The 18343-nt window shown below is 47.6% G+C and overlaps 1 protein-coding gene across 1 annotated transcript in view; it reads left to right on the top strand.

Annotated features, from left to right (window-relative positions):
* Nucleotides 1–18343, top strand: part of KSR2 (kinase suppressor of ras 2) — a 467494-nt gene that overhangs the window by 370026 nt on the left and 79125 nt on the right. The window contains exons 16-18 of the mRNA XM_064577689.1: nt 7921–8089; nt 17282–17323; nt 17981–18053. Of these exons, the coding sequence (XP_064433759.1) occupies nt 7921–8089; nt 17282–17323; nt 17981–18053 (284 nt within the window). The remainder of the gene's footprint in view (nt 1–7920; nt 8090–17281; nt 17324–17980; nt 18054–18343) is intronic.

Here is an 18343-nt window from a genome sequence, read left to right as displayed (position 1 = left end):
GACAAACCACTAATCTTTCTCAGCCTCAGTTTTCCTGTATGTGAAATGGGTGTGTTCCAGTTATCTACCGCTGTACAACAAAGCACCTCAAACTTACTGGTGTACCATAGCCTTTTAATGATGCTCGTGGAGTCTGTGGGTCAGGAATTAGGACAGGGTACAGTAGGGATGGTTGGGCTCTGCTCCATGATGTTCAGGGACTCACCTGGGAAAACCCACACAGCTGGGGGCTGGAATCTTCTAGAACAGAAATTGGCAAACTATGGCTTACAGGCCAAACCAGCCCAGCACCTGCACCCATTTTTGTGAATAGAGTTATATTGGAATGAGCCATACCCATATTGTCTATGGCTGCTTTCACACTACAATCGGGAATTGAGTGCTTCTAACAGAGACCACGTGTCTCACAAAGCCTAAAACCATTTGGCCATTTCAAGGAAAAGTTTGCCAACCCCTGATCTAGAGCCTTCTTCACTCACCTGTCTGGTGTCTGGACTGGGGTGCATCACAGGCAGGGTTCAGCGGAGACTCAGTGAGAGCATCTACATGTGGACTCGCCTTATGGTTTGAGCTTCCTCATGGTAGCTTCAGGGTAGCGAGTTTCCTACCTGGCAGGTGAGGGCCCAAAGAGCAAGTGTTTTGGCCAACCAGGGATTTTATAAGCTAGCATTATAAAAGGCAGCGCACTGTCTTGATTTGTCACTAGCCAAGGGTTGGTATATATATATATATATACACACCATACTGATGGAGGCTGTCACGTTCCTGCTCAGATTCAAGGGGAGAGGCATAGATCCCACCTGTCCGTGGGAGGAGTCCAAGGAATTTGAGGCCATGTTTTAAAGTGTCCATGGTGGGGGCGCCTGGGTGGCTCAGTCAGTTAAGCGTCTGCCTTCAGCTCAGGTCATGATCTCAGGGTCCTGGGTCTGGCTTCCTGCTCAGTGGGGAGTCTCCTTCTCTCTCTCTCTCTCCCTCTGCCCTTCCCCCTGCTCATACTCACTTGCTCTCTCTCAAATAAATAAATCAAATCTTTAAAAAATAAAAAATAATGTGTCCATGGTGGCTAGTAAGAGCACCAACCTCAGAGAGTTGTTTTGGGGATGAAATGAGAAATCAACATAAAAGCATTTAGTATGGTTCCTGGCACCTGGTAAACGCCCAGGAAATTCTAGATACTATTATCAGATTCAATCTTGGGCTTCCAATCCAAATGCCAGGAGGGGTCCACATCTCCTTTCTTATTTACAAACAATACATATAGGTCTCTAGAAGAAGGGATCCCCACCTCTGGGGGTGCTTCGGGAACTCAAATGGTACAGCTCCTGAGAAGTAACTGTGCATGTCTATAACCCATCCTTTTCTTTGTGACATCTTAGGGGGCGGGTTGCTCAAGATCTTCCCCTCTGGCTTTGCAGGCACCATGAGCCTCTCAATCAGATGGGACAGAAACACAGGTCAGATAGATCAGTGGCTGTGACATTGCTCTGCTTGTCTGCCAGCAGGAGAATTTGATAAGAGAAATAAATTAACCTCTATTTAGAAAGCAGCTTTGACTTGAAGGTGGACAGGATCTATCACAGGGCTGGGTTATTTTTTCCTCTCTTTCTCTTCACTGGCTTCACACAGATTCTTTTTGTCAGGCAATGATGTGGTTAGTGCAATAGATTTCTGAGCCAATTTGGTCTGAAGACTTCCTTTTCATTGCTCTGTCTCCTCTCCTGTCTGGCTCAGTCAATCCAGGTTCACAAAAAGCCTAGCTTTTTCTCCCAACAGAAGAGTTAGAGTGTGCATTTTGGAGTCAGAAGGCCTGGGCTTGGAACTTTGTTCCTTCATTGACTGGTCATAGCAAGCTCTCTCTGCCTTAGTTTCCCCCTCCCCCCCATCCCTGCAAAAGAGGCAGGATGATTGCAGATGTGATTGGGATCATGGAAAGGATTAGATGCAATGATATGCGTAAAGGATTTAGTCTGACACTGGCTACTCAGGGCCTGGAATGGCTTGATGACCAAGAGGACAGAATGAGGAGGAGGAAGAGGAGCAGAAGGAGGAGGAGGAGGAAGAAAGAGGCAGAGGGAGGAAGAGAGGAAGAGAAGAGGAGATGGTGGAGGAGCTAGAAGAGGAGGAGGAGAACTAGCAGCCTCTGCCAGCTCCTTGGGGGACCAGTCTACAACACTTACGCTTCCACATCAAGGCATCAAAACGCCATCTGCAGTGGTGTCCAAGGTTGCAGATCTGCCTGCTTCCATGCTGCTATTTGAAGCAGCTGCATGCCGGCTTGCCCTTTTTAGCTGGTCTTGCACTTGGACCTACAGCAAGACCATGAATCATTGTTCTGTTCTTCCATCATGACCTTGACTCAGCTACTCTTTGTGGGTCTGCTCCAGGCTGTTACTGTTGACTGGTTTCCTTGTTCTCTACCTTCCTCTCTCCGTGTCATTGCTTCTGCCACCATATAGTTCCTCCTTCTCACAACCTTGGCTTATTTGTTTTCTGGCCTGTTGTGGCTCTTCTGTTCTCTTTGAGCCTTGTCTCCTCTCTGCCTGTGCTGCTAATGTTGTTTCCTATTCTTCCTGTTGGCCAGCTCAACTTTTCATTCCATGTCATAGTCATGGGCCGCTGCCATCTTGTTCTGACCTGTGGTCCTGCGTTGGGGGTGGGCTCTGGAGGTCACAAGACAAGTCTGGCTGTTTAGGACTATCTATTCAGCACCATCTATTGGGTTGGAGGGTAGGGACAATTTCCTTAAGTCCATGAGAGAGGCAGTTACCATCACCACCATGTCCAGACCAGTGCACAACTGGGTGGAATGGGAACCTGGGAGATGAGCATGCTTCTGTTTGATTCCCAGAGTCAGATGTGAATTTCTTGTGACTTGGCACAATCTTCTGTTTCTGCTGCTGGGCTGGAGGTTAAGACCTGGGCCATCAACTCTCTGTATGACTCCAGCAAGTCTCTCCCTGCTCTCCAAGTCTCAGTGTCCCCATTTACAGAATAAGAAGGGGTTGGACTGGGAGGTCTCTGAAGGATGTTTTTGCATCTTAACTGTGCTCAGAAAGAGGAATTATGCCACTAGCCCTTCCCGGAATGATTTGGTAGAGTTTGGAATGCAACCTCTAGTTGCTGGTCCCATCGGGCTACAGATCTAGGTCTGACCTGAAGAAGGAATTTCCCCTCCTGTTGTAGCAATTCGGTCTGGAACGTGGGTACCATATGCTATGCTCTCTTGGGATGATTCTGTGTATTCACAACAGCCCTGAACTACAAAGATGAGAAAGACCTAATTCCTACTCTCAAGGAGGTAGAGATAATTCCTTTCTCTATAAACACAATTCTTCCTCCCCCCCTCCCTTTATCTCTCCTTCCAGTTCTCCTTCTTTTCCATTAATTCACTCATTCATGTAACACTTACTGCTACCTCTTACATTTTTATTCCTGTGCTAAGTTCTGCAGATTCCAAGAGGAATAAGACACAGTCTAGTAGGAGATAAATCTTCTTCCTCCCTCCCTCTCTCCTCTTCATCCCTCCAACCCTCCCTCCCTTCATTTCTTTCTTGTTTTCTTCATCTTGGTTTCATCATTTCCTTCATTGTTGGTCCTTCCATCCAGTGGAAGGACCACACTGTGCCTGGCATATTTCTAAGTGCTGAGTATAGGGAGCTCCCAGTCTAGAGGATGAGACAAACAAGTAGGCTGAGAAGTGACCAGGTAGAAGCAACAGCTAAAGCCAAGGGAGTAATGCAGAGCTAGCACCAGGAGTGAATGATGTGCTTTACCTGGTGGAGCAGGGGTCAGGGGAACTTCTCAGAGGATGGGAGAGGTGAGCTGTGTCTTCTAGGCAGATATTCCAAGTAGAAATAATAGCATGTCCCAAGCCTTGAAGATGTGAAGTGGCCTGGTTTGTGTTGGGGACTGTGAGCCCCCTCATCCAGCAATAATGCAGCACCCCTTCCTGATGAGGTAGGGTGATTGGAGGCCTGGTGGAGAGTCAGGACTTTTCCCATGACCCATCATTAATGAAGCTATTCCCCTGTCCTTGGTGTCAGTGGATTACATGGGGAGTAGTAATAAGGCACTCCTACTTCTCCCAAAAAGAGTGTATCAGTGGAGGCCTATGAAGGAGCTGAAATTCCCACCCCCCCCCCAGCAACAATTAGGAACCCTCCTGCCCTCAGGTGCCAACAGAGGCAGAGAGCCTAGGCATCTGCCCCTACCCAGCAATAACAAGACAGCACACGCCCTCTTCCCTGCTAGGGCGGTGTCATAGGAAGCCAGCTAAAGCCAAAGGCTTCAGTAAGACCCAGAGTCTCACAACCTAATACCCAGATGTCCAGGCTTCAATGAAAAATTACTTGTCACACCGAGAGCTAGAAAGATCTCAAACTGAATGAAATAAGACAATCAATAGATGAGACGAGTAGATTTTGGAATTATCTGTGACAAAGATTGTTAGAGCAGTTATCATAAAAATATTTCAGTAAGTGATTATGAACAATCTTGAAACAAATGAAAAAATAGGAAATTGCTGCAAAGAAGTAGAAAGTCTCAGCAAATAAGTAGAAGATATAAAGGAGAACCATATGAAAAATTTAGAACATATTACCAAGAAATACAGTAATTAACATTAAAAACTCAGTGGAGAGACTCAGTGACAGAATGGAGGGCAGAGGGAAAGAATATGTGAGCTTGAAGATAGAGCAGTAGAAATTAGACAGTGGATTAAAAAAATGAGTAGAGCCTCGGGGACCCTTGGGACAATAATAAAAGGTATAGCATTGGTGTCACCAGAGTCCTGGAAGGAGAGGACAAAGAGGTCAGGGCTGAAAAAGTTCTCCAAGAAATAATGGGCAAAAACTTCTCAAAATGGGCAAAAGACATAAACCCTTGTTCCATAAACCCTTTTTCTGATTCGGAAGCTAATACACATACTATATTCATGGATTGGAAGACGCAACATAGTTAAGATGTCAGTTCTCCTCAAAATTGATTCCCAATTCCTACCAAAATCCCAGCAAGATTTTTTATAAATAAAGACAAGATTATTCAAAAAGTTATATGAAAAATCAAAGGAACTTGAATAGCTAAAAACAATTTTGGAAAAGAATGAAGTGGGAGGAATCATTTTGTCTGATTTCAAAGCTTATATATAGTTAACAGTAATCGAGACCAAAGAGGATATACAGATGGCAATTAAACACATGAAAAGATGTTCAATAACATTAGCCATTAGGAAAATGCAAATTAAAACCACAATGAAATATCATGACACTCCTATCAAAATGGCTAAAATAAAACATTGTGATAACACCAAACACTGGCTAGGATGCAGAGAAAATCAATCACTCATACATTATTGGTATAAAATGATGTAGCCCCTCCAAAGAACAATATTTGCATTTTCTTTAAAAATAAAGCATGCAATTACCATGCTGTCCAGAAGTTGCACTTCTGGGTATTTATCCCAGAGAAATAAACACTTTTGTTTGTACAAAACCTATACATGAATGTTAAGAGCAGCTTTATCCACAGTAGCCATGGAGGGGAAACAACCTAGCTGTCCTTCAATGAGTGAATGATCAAACACATTGTGATACATCCATGTCATAGAATACTGCTCAGCGATCAAAAGGAACAAACTATTGATACACGCAACAGCTTGGATGAATCTTCAGAGACTTCTTCTGGGTGAAAAAAAGAAGCCAATCCAGAAAGGTTACATCATAAAGTATGATGATTCAATTTATATAGCATTATTGAAATGACAAAATTAGAGAAATGGAGAATAGATTAGTGGTGTCTAGGGTTCAAGATGGGAGGGAGAGAGGTGAAGAGAGAGAGGCAAGTGGGGATAGCTATAAAAGGGCGATGTGAGGGATCCCCGTGGTGGTGGAAATGTTCTGTATCGTCGCTGTATCCACTCAATGTCTGCGTTGTGATATTGTGCTGTAATCTTGCAAGATGTAATCATCAGAGAAAACTGGGTAAGGATGCACGAGATCTCTGTTACTTCTTAAAACTGCATGTGAGGGGCGCCTGGGTGGCTCAGTCGTTAAGTGTCTGCCTTCGGCTCGGGTCGTGATCTCAGGGTCCTGGGATCGAGCCCCGCATTGGCCTCCCTGCTCAGCGGGGAGCCTGCTTCTCCCTCTCCTACTCCCTCTGCTTGTGTTCCCTCTCTCGCTGTGTTTCTCTCTGTCAAATAAATAAAATCTTAAAAAAAAATTCTAAAAAAAAAAAAACTGCATGTGAATCTGCAGGAATCTCAGATAAAAAGTTTAATTGCCAATTGTGTCGCCAACGTAATTGCTACCATTTACTGACAACCAAGTGCCTCGGCCCAATCCCAGGGGTGTAGGTGCCTACGCAACCTCATCTGAACTTCACAGCAGACCCAGCAGGTGGGTGTTCTTAGCTCACGTGAGGGACGAGGAGAGACTGAAGCTCACAGAAGTGAAGTCGCTTTCTTGGAGGCAGTGGGAGCGAGTGCATTCTGGGAGGGTGACATGCACAGCACGGACACCCATTGGGCAGCCAGATGGAGAATGTCCATTTCCCATTCCCCCTGGCCCCCCTATTCTGGTTGGTTTTGTTACACTGACTCTGCAGTTTGGCAGGTAAACATACCTGTTGTCAAATAACCGGCTCACACAAAACCATCCTCAGGCACCCACAGCCAGTCAGAGTGATGGACCTCTAAGTAATGCAGGGACCAAGTGACAGCGTCCTGTGAGTGGACAGATTAAGCTGTCCCTGAGAACACTTAGCTCTGCTGGCATTGGGAGGCAGGAATCCCTTCTATAGGACGTTGAGGTTGGCTGGTATTATTCTCATTTCACAATGGGCAAAACTGAGGACCAGAGAGGTTAAGAGCATTTGGTCCCGGACATAGGGGGAAGGGGTGGCTGTGGGATCTGCGTCTGGGTTTGCCTGACCCGGGCTTCTGCTGGCATCAGTCTCCTGGGGCTGCCATAACTACACAAACTGGAGAGCTAGAACAACAGATATTTTTCCTCTCCCCGTTCTGGAGGCCAGGCATCTGAAATCAAGGTGTTAGGGGGGTTGGTTCCTTTTGGGGGCTCTGAGAGGGAATCCGTTCCATGCCTCTCTCCTAACGTCTGGTGGCTCTGGCCATCCTAATCGTTGCTTGGCTTTGAGACGTGGCAGTCGATCTCTACCTCTGTCTTCACATGGCCTTTCCCTCTGTGCATGTCTCTCATTTTCCATTTCTTATAAGGACACTTGATACTGGATTTAGGGTGCACCTTAATCCAGAATGATCTCCTCTGGAGATCTTCAATTACATCCGCAAAGACCTTTTTCCAAAGAAGTTCACATTCTGAGTTTCCCAAGGGGTAGGTCTACTGGGGGACACTCTTCAAGCCACGACACTGCTCCTGATTCTGATGGTGTACATATGGATTCTGGCCTCATGTTTGCTTAGAGCAGGTTCGGGGTCCAGGAGAGGCAGTGGCGCCTCCAAATGAGATGTGAAGGAAGAAGCTGTAGGCTCGCTCTCTCACTCTCTCTGGAGCTGTCAGGCTGTTGATTCTTTAATAAACACTCGGGAGGAAAGGTGTTAGGAATGGAAAGAGCACTCTGGGCACCTTGGCGTGGGACTTTCCAAAATCAAAAAGCACAGGGAGCGTGGCTGTCACCTACGTGGCTTTCATTACGTGGTAACCTTTCGCTCTGGAGTCCAGACAGCGGGCGGGAAATTGATGCCAGAAACTGTTCCTTCCACAGCTGGATGCAAACCAGCTGGTGGGCGGGGATGATGAAGCAGGTGGGACGTGGGAAGGGTCTGGTGGCTGAGGGCAGGGGAGGCTAAGAATGCTGGCATGGGGTTCCTTCCTGCTTGCTCACTCTCACTGCTGTATCTCTGCTTCTCTGCCTCCCCCTGGCCCCTCCCCCGTTTTCTTTCTGCAGGACCACATCCCTGTCCCTTACCAGCCAGATTCTAGCAGCAATCCCTCATCCACAACGTCCTCCACGCCCTCCTCGCCAGCACCCCCCCTCCCTCCCAGCGCCACGCCGCCTTCTCCCCTGCACCCTTCCCCTCAGTGCACGAGGCAGCAGAAGAACTTCAACCTGCCAGGTACCTCTGCACTTGGGGTGTCGCTGGGAGCGGGGGTTGGGCTCGAACCAGAGCCGTGTCTGGGTCAGTCCGTGCTTAAAGGCAATGGGTTGAAGGCATGTGGTTGAGTCTTCCTATAGGCAGGGCAATCACCACATTATTACCTTATTTGATCTTTAGGGTGGCCATGAAGTAAGTCTTCTCGGCTCCATTTTACAGATGAGGACACTGAGGCTCAGAGAGGTAAAGGGCCTTTTGGTCTCCCTTCCAAGTACTAACCAGGCCCGACCCTGCTTAGCTTCCGAGATCAGACGAGATCGGGTGCGCTCAGGGTGGTATGGCCGTAGACTAAGGGCCAACAGCAACCCAGTGTCTGCAACTAAGTATCAGTCATGGGGGGGAGGGCATCTACTCAAGCTGGCAGTTGTCTCATAAGCTAAATAGCTTGGAATTGGCATCAGGATCCTGGGGCCGCAGCTGAGCAGGGCTGCATTTGGATGGAGTCTTACTCCAGGTATCAGGATAGGGCTTGGAATGAACAGCTGGAGTCCTGGATTCAGTATCCAGTTCTGCCCTGTTCCTGCCGTGTGACCTGTAACCTCAGTTTTCCCACCCCTGAAAGGATACAGATGGATAAGAGGATCCAGAAGGTTCTCCCAGCTCACAAATTCCAGGGGACCTGGCTGCTGACCTGAGACCATGCACCGGGCTATGAGATGCTGGAGAAGCCACTCATGAGATGTTCGGTTTCTTGGCCTCCTTTGTCATTAGACTTAAGAAAGAGATCCCTCTCTGCTCAGGAGGACCAGATCTAAGAGTGTTCCCACCTCTTCTGAGGTCCAGCCCAGCTCACTTCCTCTTCTAGGGCCCTAAGGACTTCCTAGCTTGGCCATATTTGCAGGAAGGAGGCTGGAGGGATGAGGTCTGCTTGGCCAGTGGGAACCACAATCTAGATGTGTGTTATTCAATATGGTGCCCACTAGCCACATGTGGCTATTTAAATTTAAATGAATTAAAATTAAATATAATTAACATTTTAATTCCTTGGCCACATTAGCCACATTTTGATTACTCAGTAGCCACTTGGGGCTGGTGGCTGCCATATTGGCCAGTGAAGAGTATAGAACATTTTTATCATCATAGAAAGTTCCACTGGACAGTGCTGATCTAGGGGCTGATCTCCACCTGGGCCAGCGAGCTTCATGCAGGGGAGGAAATCCAGGTTCTCAGCTACAGGTCACACTTCCAAGCCTAATCAGCCACGAGTGAGTGGCAGGTAGGCAAATGGGGGTCCACTCCCACTCCTAAGCAGCACCCAGATACAACTACTGATTTAAGGACAAGCTGTCACCTGCCCACACTGTTTTGATCAGGGCTATGTCCATAGGAATAGGGCACATTTTGAAGTCTTGGCGATATGGGGATTTTTGTGTGTGTGAAGTTCAAGCCTGAGGCAGTCTTGTCTCTGTCCGGTGGGAAGGCCACTCGCTTGGCAGCCACCAAAGACCATAATGTGAGTCAGCACCTGGAATCATCTCAGCATGTGCTTCCCCGAGTCAATTAGGCCAAAATTGCCCTCTATGCCCACAGGCTGGGGGCTCCCACTGTCACCTCTGGGGTTGTCCATTTCCATTTCCCTGGAACAGGGTGAATGGAAGAAAGACCCTTTGACGCTTCATGAAGCCCCCAAATCTGGGAAGAAGTGGGGGTTTGGGTGCTTTCTTAGAGTTGCTCCACCCACCCCCCCTTGGACACTGACTTCGGGCACTGTCCCCGAAACTGTTTGCTGCTTGCTGCTTGCTTAACGGCCAGGGGCTGAGAAAGGACCTTAAGAGGTCCTTTAGGGTCCTGAGGCTCAGAGAGGTAAAGGGTCTTTTGGTCTCCCTTCCAAGTACTAACCAGGCCCGACCCTGCTTAGCTTCCGAGATCAGACGAGATTGGGCACGTTCAGGATGGTATGGCTGTAGACTAAGGCAGAACCATGTGTCAGAGTGCCATAACTCTTTCTGTCCCTCAAAGACTCTGCTGACATCTTTAGACAAGACACCTGGCTAACCAGGGCTGATCGCTGGTCTCCCTGAGCTTCTTCATTCCTTCGGTCGGGTCCCTGAGGCGGGGTCCTTGCTGATTTGCTGCTTGCCTGCCAGAGGATCTGCACCTACTCCGGAGCATCTCATGACAATGATATTTGGGGAGTGGGCTGCAAGGTCCTCTGAGCTCTGGAGCTGGGCTGCTTGGGTTCAAATGCTACCTCTACTACTTAATACCTGCATCATGCTGAGCAAATCAGTTACCGCTCTGTGCCTCTGTTTCCTCCTCTGTAAAATGGGGATAATAATAGTATCTGCTTCATAGAATCATTGAAGGACTAAACCTCATCATAGACGTACAAAGCTGAGCAGAGTGCCTGTCTCATTGAAGATCTTAACAAATGCTGGGGCACCTGGGTTGGTTGAGCGTCTGACTCCTGATGCCGGCTCAGGTTGTAATCTCAGGATGGTGAGATCAAGCCCCACATTGGGCTTCATGCTGGGTGTGGAGCCTGCTTGAGAGTCTCTCTCTCCCTCTCCCTCTTCCCCTCCCCTGCTCTCTCTCTAAAAAAAAAAAAAAAAAAAAGACAAAACAAAAAAACTACCATGGCTACCATTTTTGGCATTTCTCACCATCACTGCTAATTCATATGGGCCCTAATCAGAATTCTGGAAATAAAGAGGAAATCCTCATATACCCGGGTGTTAGGAGTAGGAATTGAATTCAACCTTCTGAGAAGGTAATTTTGCATTGTCTATCAAAGTTTTATATGTACATTCCTTGGACCAGCAATATCACTTCTAAGACTTTATATACAGGTATGCTTGCATAGGGCACAGGGATCTATATGTAAGGATTTCATTGCAATAGTGGAGAATCTGGACTCAACCCAAGAGGGGAATGGTTGATACACTGTAATATATCTGCATAACCAAAGATTCAGGGGCCCTTAAAAAGAATGGGGTGGCTCCTTATAGATATCCTGACATGAAAGAGATCCACAATGCAGTTTAAGTGGGAAAATAAGTGATTTGCAAAGCAGTTGGTATAATAACATCCTCTGTATTCTTTTTTTTTTTTAAGACTTTATTTATTTATTTGAGAGAGAGAAAGCACAAGAGGGGGGAGGGTCAGAGGGAGAAGCAGACTCCCCGCTGAGCGGGGAGCCCGATGCGGGACTCGATCCCAGGACTCCAGGATCATGACCTGAGCCAATGGCAGTCGCTTAACCAACTGAGCCACCCAGGCTCCCCTACATCCTCTGTATTCTAAAATAATTATATATAGTTGTATACATATGTTTATATGTGGGTGTATATATAGTTGTGTATATGCACCCCAAAAAAGTCTATAGGAACTTCATGGCAGCTATTTCTAAGAAGAATAATTTTATTTTATGCATTGCTACAACATATAGAATACCAAGGAGCATGCACCAGTTTTGTAATTGAGTAGTAATAATAAAATGCAATATTGAAATGGAAAGCAAAATGGGACCTTCCAGAGGAGCAGCCAGACCGTCTCCCTTGACTTAGGAGGTTTTAGCAAAATTCCCTCAGAATGACAAGTGCCTATCCTGTTCATATAAGGCCCTCGTCACTGTCACACTCTTGACTGTGAACCTTTGCTGACAGGAAAGCAGCTTTGACCATGGTTCCGTGCCAGTTGTTGAGTTTTCTAAAGACTATTCCAGCTAATGCATAGGCATAACCAGTCCCCAGCATTGACTGATCTAGAACGTTCTTTTCCAAAAGGGTCCGTGGGGTTAACAGGCATTTGGCTCACTTGTTAACCTCATGACATACGAAAGAAGAGTTTTTATTTAGAAAACCAAGAGCATCAGGTATAGACTTGGTAGGATCTGTGATCGACCTCCTTGTTCTCCGCCACTCCCTTCCAAATCCCGGGGCCATGTTTGACCTGGTGAGTGGCTCATGGGGGTTTCCCCCCTTGCAGAACCACCCACCTCCCCCTACTCTACCCTGATTCCCTCTTTATGCTCAACAGTGCTCCTCCTTCCCTGCCATGATCTTGTTCATTTATTAACTTATTTAGTGCCCATGTCCTCATGATAATCAGAATTGTCAGCTCCATGAGACTAAGACACATGTCTGCTTCATTTACCCCTCTATACCTGAAACCCAACACATTGCCTACTGCTGAAGGCACTAATTAAATGTTGTTGGTTTTTTTTTTAATGAGGGAGGGATTGAATGAACGAATGAATGACTTGAAATTCTTGCACTTCCCAGGGCTGCAGTTTTCTCTCTTCAAGTCATCTTCTGGCCCTCAGACTGCATTCACCCATCCATTTCCGTACACGTATTTATTGAGCATCTACTATGTTCCAGTCCTATACGAGGCACTAGGTTTGGAGCAATACACAAACCAGCCGTGCCCTGTATGAGTTTCCAGTGGCTTCTGTGACAAATCACCACAAGCTTAGTGGCTTAAAACAGCCCAGATGTATTACCTTACAGTGATGGAGGTCATAAGTCCAAAGTCAGTTTCACCCGGCTAAACATCAAGGTGTCCGCAGGGCTGGTTTTGCCTGGGGGGCTAGGAGAGATTCCACCTCCTTGCCTTTTCCCAGCCTCTAGTGGCTTTCTGCATCCCTTCTTTGCACGTGGCTCCACACCCCTCCCACCCCTGTTTCCATCGTCACATTTCTGACTCTCCATCCCTGACTTGGATCTGTCTGCCTCCCTCTTGTAAGGACCCATATGATTACACTTAGGGCCCACCCAGAGGATCCAGGATAACCTGCCCATCTCATGATGCTTCACTTAATCATACCTGCAGAGGCCCTTTTGCCATGGAAGAGGATGCAGTCATGGTTTCCAGGGAATAGGATGTGGACCTCTTGGGCAGAGCGGTATTATTCGGCCTGCCAGTCCCCATTCTCGTGGAGTCTGGCTTCGTGGGAGAGATGGGTTAGCTACGCAGACATACACCTGAAATAAGTTGCGACAAGTGCTTTGAAGGGAAAGAACAACGTTACAGCAACCCCACTGCAAATTCAAGAGGAGAACAAGTTTAGGTTGAAGGGTCAGAGGTGGCTGAGTTCCGAAGATGGGGGAGAGTTGACCGGGCAGAGGGAGGGGAGCATGTACAAAGGCCCTGCCCCAGGAAAGAGCTGAAAAAAATGTCCCCAAGACCTGAGTGCCACGAAAAAGGGAAAAATAGCACCAAGGAAGACTCAGAGCTGCAGGGAGGAGGCCTGGCAGGGCATGGCAGGGATCTGCATTTTATTTAAATCTGAATTTTATTTAAAAGGTGTAGGCAGGAGATGACTTATCCTCCCTCCTTCCTTCTAGATCCTTCCTCCTCGAAACCACTCAGACTGCTTTTGGGGGGAGACCTTCGGGAAGGAGGGAAGGAAGGAGGGCTTCCGAGTAGAGGAGCCTTCAAAGCGGTCTGCTTATGTCTCTGGCCTCCGGGCCACCTGAAGCCTCCCAGGTCCCGAGTCCTCTTCCGTTCCAGAGAGTGAGGGGGGCCACTCAGCTTTCCTGGACAGGCCATTCGGGTTCATCAGCTTCCTGTTGGAGCTGCTGCTCACTCGTGGCTGTTGTCGGCAAGGACAGGGCTCACGGCCACGCCTTGACTCCTCTCTGGCCACTCTCTCCTTGTCATTCGTCAGGAACGAGCTGTTCCCCGGCACACAGAGGGGTCGAGGAGGGGGCCGGCTCTGCGCATGGAGGCCTTTGCCAGCATCCACTTTGCCTAACACCTGTCCCTCTTTGGGGCAGTGTTCCCTCTCCCTCCCCTCCCCCAGCTGCTGCTCTGTGAAAGATCATTACCAGCTAGCCTTTTCTGCAGACGCTGAATCGCCTGTTCCAGCTGGGGAGGGAAGAGATCAGCTAAGCCTCTTGAGAACTCCGGGTAGTTTTTCCTTTTTAATTTTAGCCCTTGTTGACTGGGTGCAATGAAAAAAAAAACCAAAAACAAAAAACAGACCTAAGTTATCTAACAGAAAAAGGTCCTTGAAATCACGGAGATTGGTTCTCTTTTAAAGCTCTGCTCTGTGACTTCGAATGAGTTGCTTCCCGTCCCGGGCACCTCATTTTCCAGAATTAGAAAATGCATCCGTTCAGATTCCAACTATCTGGGATATTTGGGGATTGCTGTGCTGGAAGAGAGTTGATTAATTCCACAAACATGAGTCGTGCACCCACTGGTGCAAGGGCCCTTGGGATCCTGAGATACCAACACTTGCTCTCTGTCCTGGGAGAGTTTATCAATCAGTTCCAACCTCAGGGACAGCTAATGACTTTGCTCTTTGAAATTGATTTTCTCTTAATTATAAGTCATTCTTGTCTGTTTATTAAGAGAGCTTAGAAAGATAGTGGCTTAACCGTTGCCGCTAATGCTTATTTAGCACTACTATGCACTCTGATCTCATGTAGTGATGATCTCAGCCCTGGGAGGGAAAGACTGTTATTATCCCCATTTTACGCACATGGAAACTGAGACTCAGAGTTGCTTAAGCTTTTACAAACAGCCAAAGGAAGAGCGAGGATTCGACCCTCTAGGAACAGCCTCCCACTCCTGCTGTCCAGCTCCTCTTTGCTTTACACTTGAAGTCAGCAAACTTTTCCTATAATGGGCCTAATAGTAATATTTTAGACTTTGTGGGCCATACAGTCGCAAATATTCAACTATGACGTTGTAGCATGACGGTAGCCAGAGACAGCATGCAAATGAATGAACATGAGACTGTGTTCCAATAAAACTTTATGAACAAAAACAGGTGATGGGGGCGCCTGGGTGGCTCAGATGGTTAAGCGTCTGCCTACGGCTCAGGTCATGATCTCAGGATCCTGGGATCGAGTCCCGCATCGGGCTCCCTGCTCCTTGGGAGCCTGCTTCTCCCTCTGCCTCTCTCTCTCTCTCTCTCTCTGTCTGTCATGAATAAATAAATAAAATCTTTAAAAAAAAAAAAAAAAAAACAGGTGATGGTCCAGACTTGACCCATGGGCCATGGTTTGTCAACCCCTGGCCCCAGCCTCTGATCCACTCCATGAATTCTGGGTGAGTCAACGTGCAAGTCATAGGTTGCCCCGGACGTAATAAAATTATTTCTGGAAGCATATTCATCAATTCAGACTCCTATCTGACCCCATTCCTGCTCACTTCCTCTGCTTGGGGAGATGAAACTCTGTGTGACCTCCCCAGTGCCCATGATACCCTTGTCCCCCCTGCTCCCACCTCCATCCCACTGTCACCAGTAACTGGTAACATCAGAAACCTCGGGGATTTCCGGAAGAGCTGGCCTCTGGTGAGTGAACCAGAAGTGAAATAAAGTGTAGGCGAAATCAGCAGCGAAGTTGAGGAAATTTCTTTTATCCCTAAATATAGAGATCAACTCATGCTCATGGTGGGCAGAATAATGGTACCCCAAACATGGCTATGCTCTAATTCCAGAATCTGTGTATGTGTTACTTCCTATGGGACTTGTCTTTGCAGATGTGATTAAGTTAAGGATCCTGAGGTGGGAAGATCACTCTGGATTATCCAGATGGATCCTAAATGTAACCCCAGGGGTCCTGACAGGAGGGAGACAAGAAGGTCAGAGATGGTAGGAGGTGATGTCAGGACCAGAGCAGAGACTGAAGTGATGGGCTCTGGGCCAAGAGATGCAGGCTCTCATCGCTGGAAAAGGCAAGGGACAGATTCTCCTCAGGAGCTTCCAGAAAGAACCAGCCCTGCCGACACCTTGATTTTAGCCCTTTATGGCTTATTCCACACTTCTCATACCTCTAGAATTATAAGAAGGTAAACGTATTGTTTTAAGCCACCGAGTGGGTGGTAATTTGTTATAGCAGCAGCAGGAACACTAATACAAAGCTCAAAGCAAAAATTTGGAAAACACAGGAAATGCATATTTTTTTCCAATTTTATTGAAGTATACTTGACATACAACATTGTATAAGTTGAAGGCGCACCACAGAATGACTTGATGCGTGTATGAAGTTGCAAAATCATCACCACTCTAAGTTTAGTTACCATCCATCACCACACACAGCTACAGATTTTTCTCCTGGTGATGAGAACTTTTGAGATGTACGCTCTCAGCAACTTGCAAATATACGAAACAGTATTGTTAACTGTAGTCGCTATGATGCACGTTACATCCCTAGGACTTATTTGTCTTATAACTCGAAGTTTGTGCCTTTTGACCACCTTCAGCCAGCCCCCTAACCCATCCGGTTCTGTTTCTATGAATATGGGTTTTTTTTTTTTCAAAGTCCACATATTAACTGATATCATACAGCATTTGTCTTTCTCTGTCTGACTTATTTCACTTAGCACAGTGCCCTCGAGGTCTATCCATGTGGTTGCAATGGCAGGATTTCCTCTTTTTTATAGCTGAAGAGTATTCCATTGTATGTACATATATAAATATATTGTGTGTGTGTGTGTGTGTATACACACACCATTTGCTTTATCCATTCATCCATCAGTGGACACTTGGGTTGCTTCCATGTCTTGGCTCCTATAAATATTGCAGCAATGAACATGGGAGTGCAGATATCTCTCCAGGATAGCGATTTCATTTCCTTCAGATATATTCCAAGAAGTGGGTGTGCTGGATCCTGTGATAGTTCTGTTTTTTAATTGTTTGAGGACCTTCCAGACTGTTCTCCACAGTGGCTGCACCAGTTTGCATCCCCAACAATGGTGCCCCACGCTCTTCCCTTGCTCCACACCCTCGCCAGCACCTCTCTCTTATCTTTTTGATAGTAGACATCCTAACAGGGGTGAGATGATATCTCATTATGTCATAAAGGGTTTTTTTTAAAGCCTCTCTAATCACTCTGGCAAAGGGAAAAATGAATATTTTAGAGATGGCTTGACAAAGACTTTGTGTGTGTGTGTGTGTGTGTGTGTGTGTGTCTGTCCCTATGCAGTTAACAAAAATGGGACTGTGCTCTGGGTGACTCTCCAAGTTGAGATGCTCTATTTTCAGGGAGCTGCAGGTGGGAGGGTTGGCTTGGATGTGTAGAGCCCTGGTTCTTTCATGCAGGCTCTTAGGCCCTTGTGATTTAGGGTGTCCGCAGAAATCTGGGAACCCTCGGGTGTAGGCAGAGAACCCACACAGTGGCTGCGAGAGCCCGATTTGTTATTCGAAGGGACAGCCCCGGGACAGCACTGACTTTGGCGTTTCCATTCTTTTGCAAGCGTCCCACTACTACAAATACAAGCAGCAGTTCATCTTCCCAGGTGAGTCCGTGAGCGCGCTCAGGCCCCCCGGCGAAGCCTGCGGAGGGGCACACGTTGCTGGAATGGATGAAGGCAAGGGTTGTTGGGGTGGGCAAGCTCAAAGAGGGCAGCAGTGGAACCACCAGCCCCCAGGATCATGGCGAGCCATGGAGGTGGGAGAGGAGAAGCTGGGAGGTCCCAAGGGCACTGTGGTACCAAGGAGATCCCGAGGCACAACAGAAAGGCCTGAGAAGGTGGTCTGCAGTAGAAGGACGGGCCAGGGTGAGGAGGGGTCCAGAGCCACGTGGCAGGGGAGAGGTGGTCAGAGGGACTGAGTTGGGCACCGGGAGATGTGAAACCAAGTGGCCTCACCAGCCCAAAGAGAACTCAGGAATAGGGGGTGATTCAGAGGTGACCAGTGGGTGCGTAAAGTCAGAGGCTTGGGGCTCTGGCAACCCCCTTGTTATCAGTGACGTATTTTGTTCAGGGTGCCATCTTGGGTGCATGTGAGCAGGAAGAGTTCAAGTGATCGAGGAAGGGAAAGGAGGGATTGGCCAGCCCCAGGGACCCATGATCTGATGAGAAGTTCCTAGCTGCCCCATCTCCCAGGAATCAGGTCTTTGGGGGAGGTTGTGGACTCCATGTTGGGTTTCTGACTGTCCCATGTCTGCTTCTCAGATGTGGTGCCAGTGCCGGAGACCCCGACCCGGGCGCCCCAGGTCATCCTGCATCCAGTGACCTCGAATCCAATGTAAGTGGAACAGAGACCTCCTTCCCCTGTCCTGGCTCTTCAGTCTGCTCAGGGTCGCTGTCTTCTGTCTTCCTCTTCCTGGAATTGATGGGGTGGGAGACTGGGGGAGAGAGAGACTTAGGGAATGATTTAGGTAAAGAGAAGGAGAGCGTGACAGCGTCTCTCAGCCCAATGGACGAGTCAGCTCTGCTTTGTGTCCCGGCCCTGCTCATCAAGGGTGATTTCCAGGGGCTGGACCATTTCCTTAGGATCCCCAGACTCCTCTATGATCAGAAAGATAACGTTCTGCA

This window comes from Mirounga angustirostris, unplaced genomic scaffold, assembly GCF_029215605.1.
Source record: "Mirounga angustirostris isolate CCGP_5_RB_7025 unplaced genomic scaffold, mMirAng1.0.hap1 SCAF_14, whole genome shotgun sequence".
NCBI classification, from domain to species: Eukaryota; Metazoa; Chordata; class Mammalia; order Carnivora; family Phocidae; genus Mirounga; species Mirounga angustirostris.
Note: the sequence above shows the minus strand (reverse complement) of the source record. Positions and strands in the feature narration are given on the sequence as shown.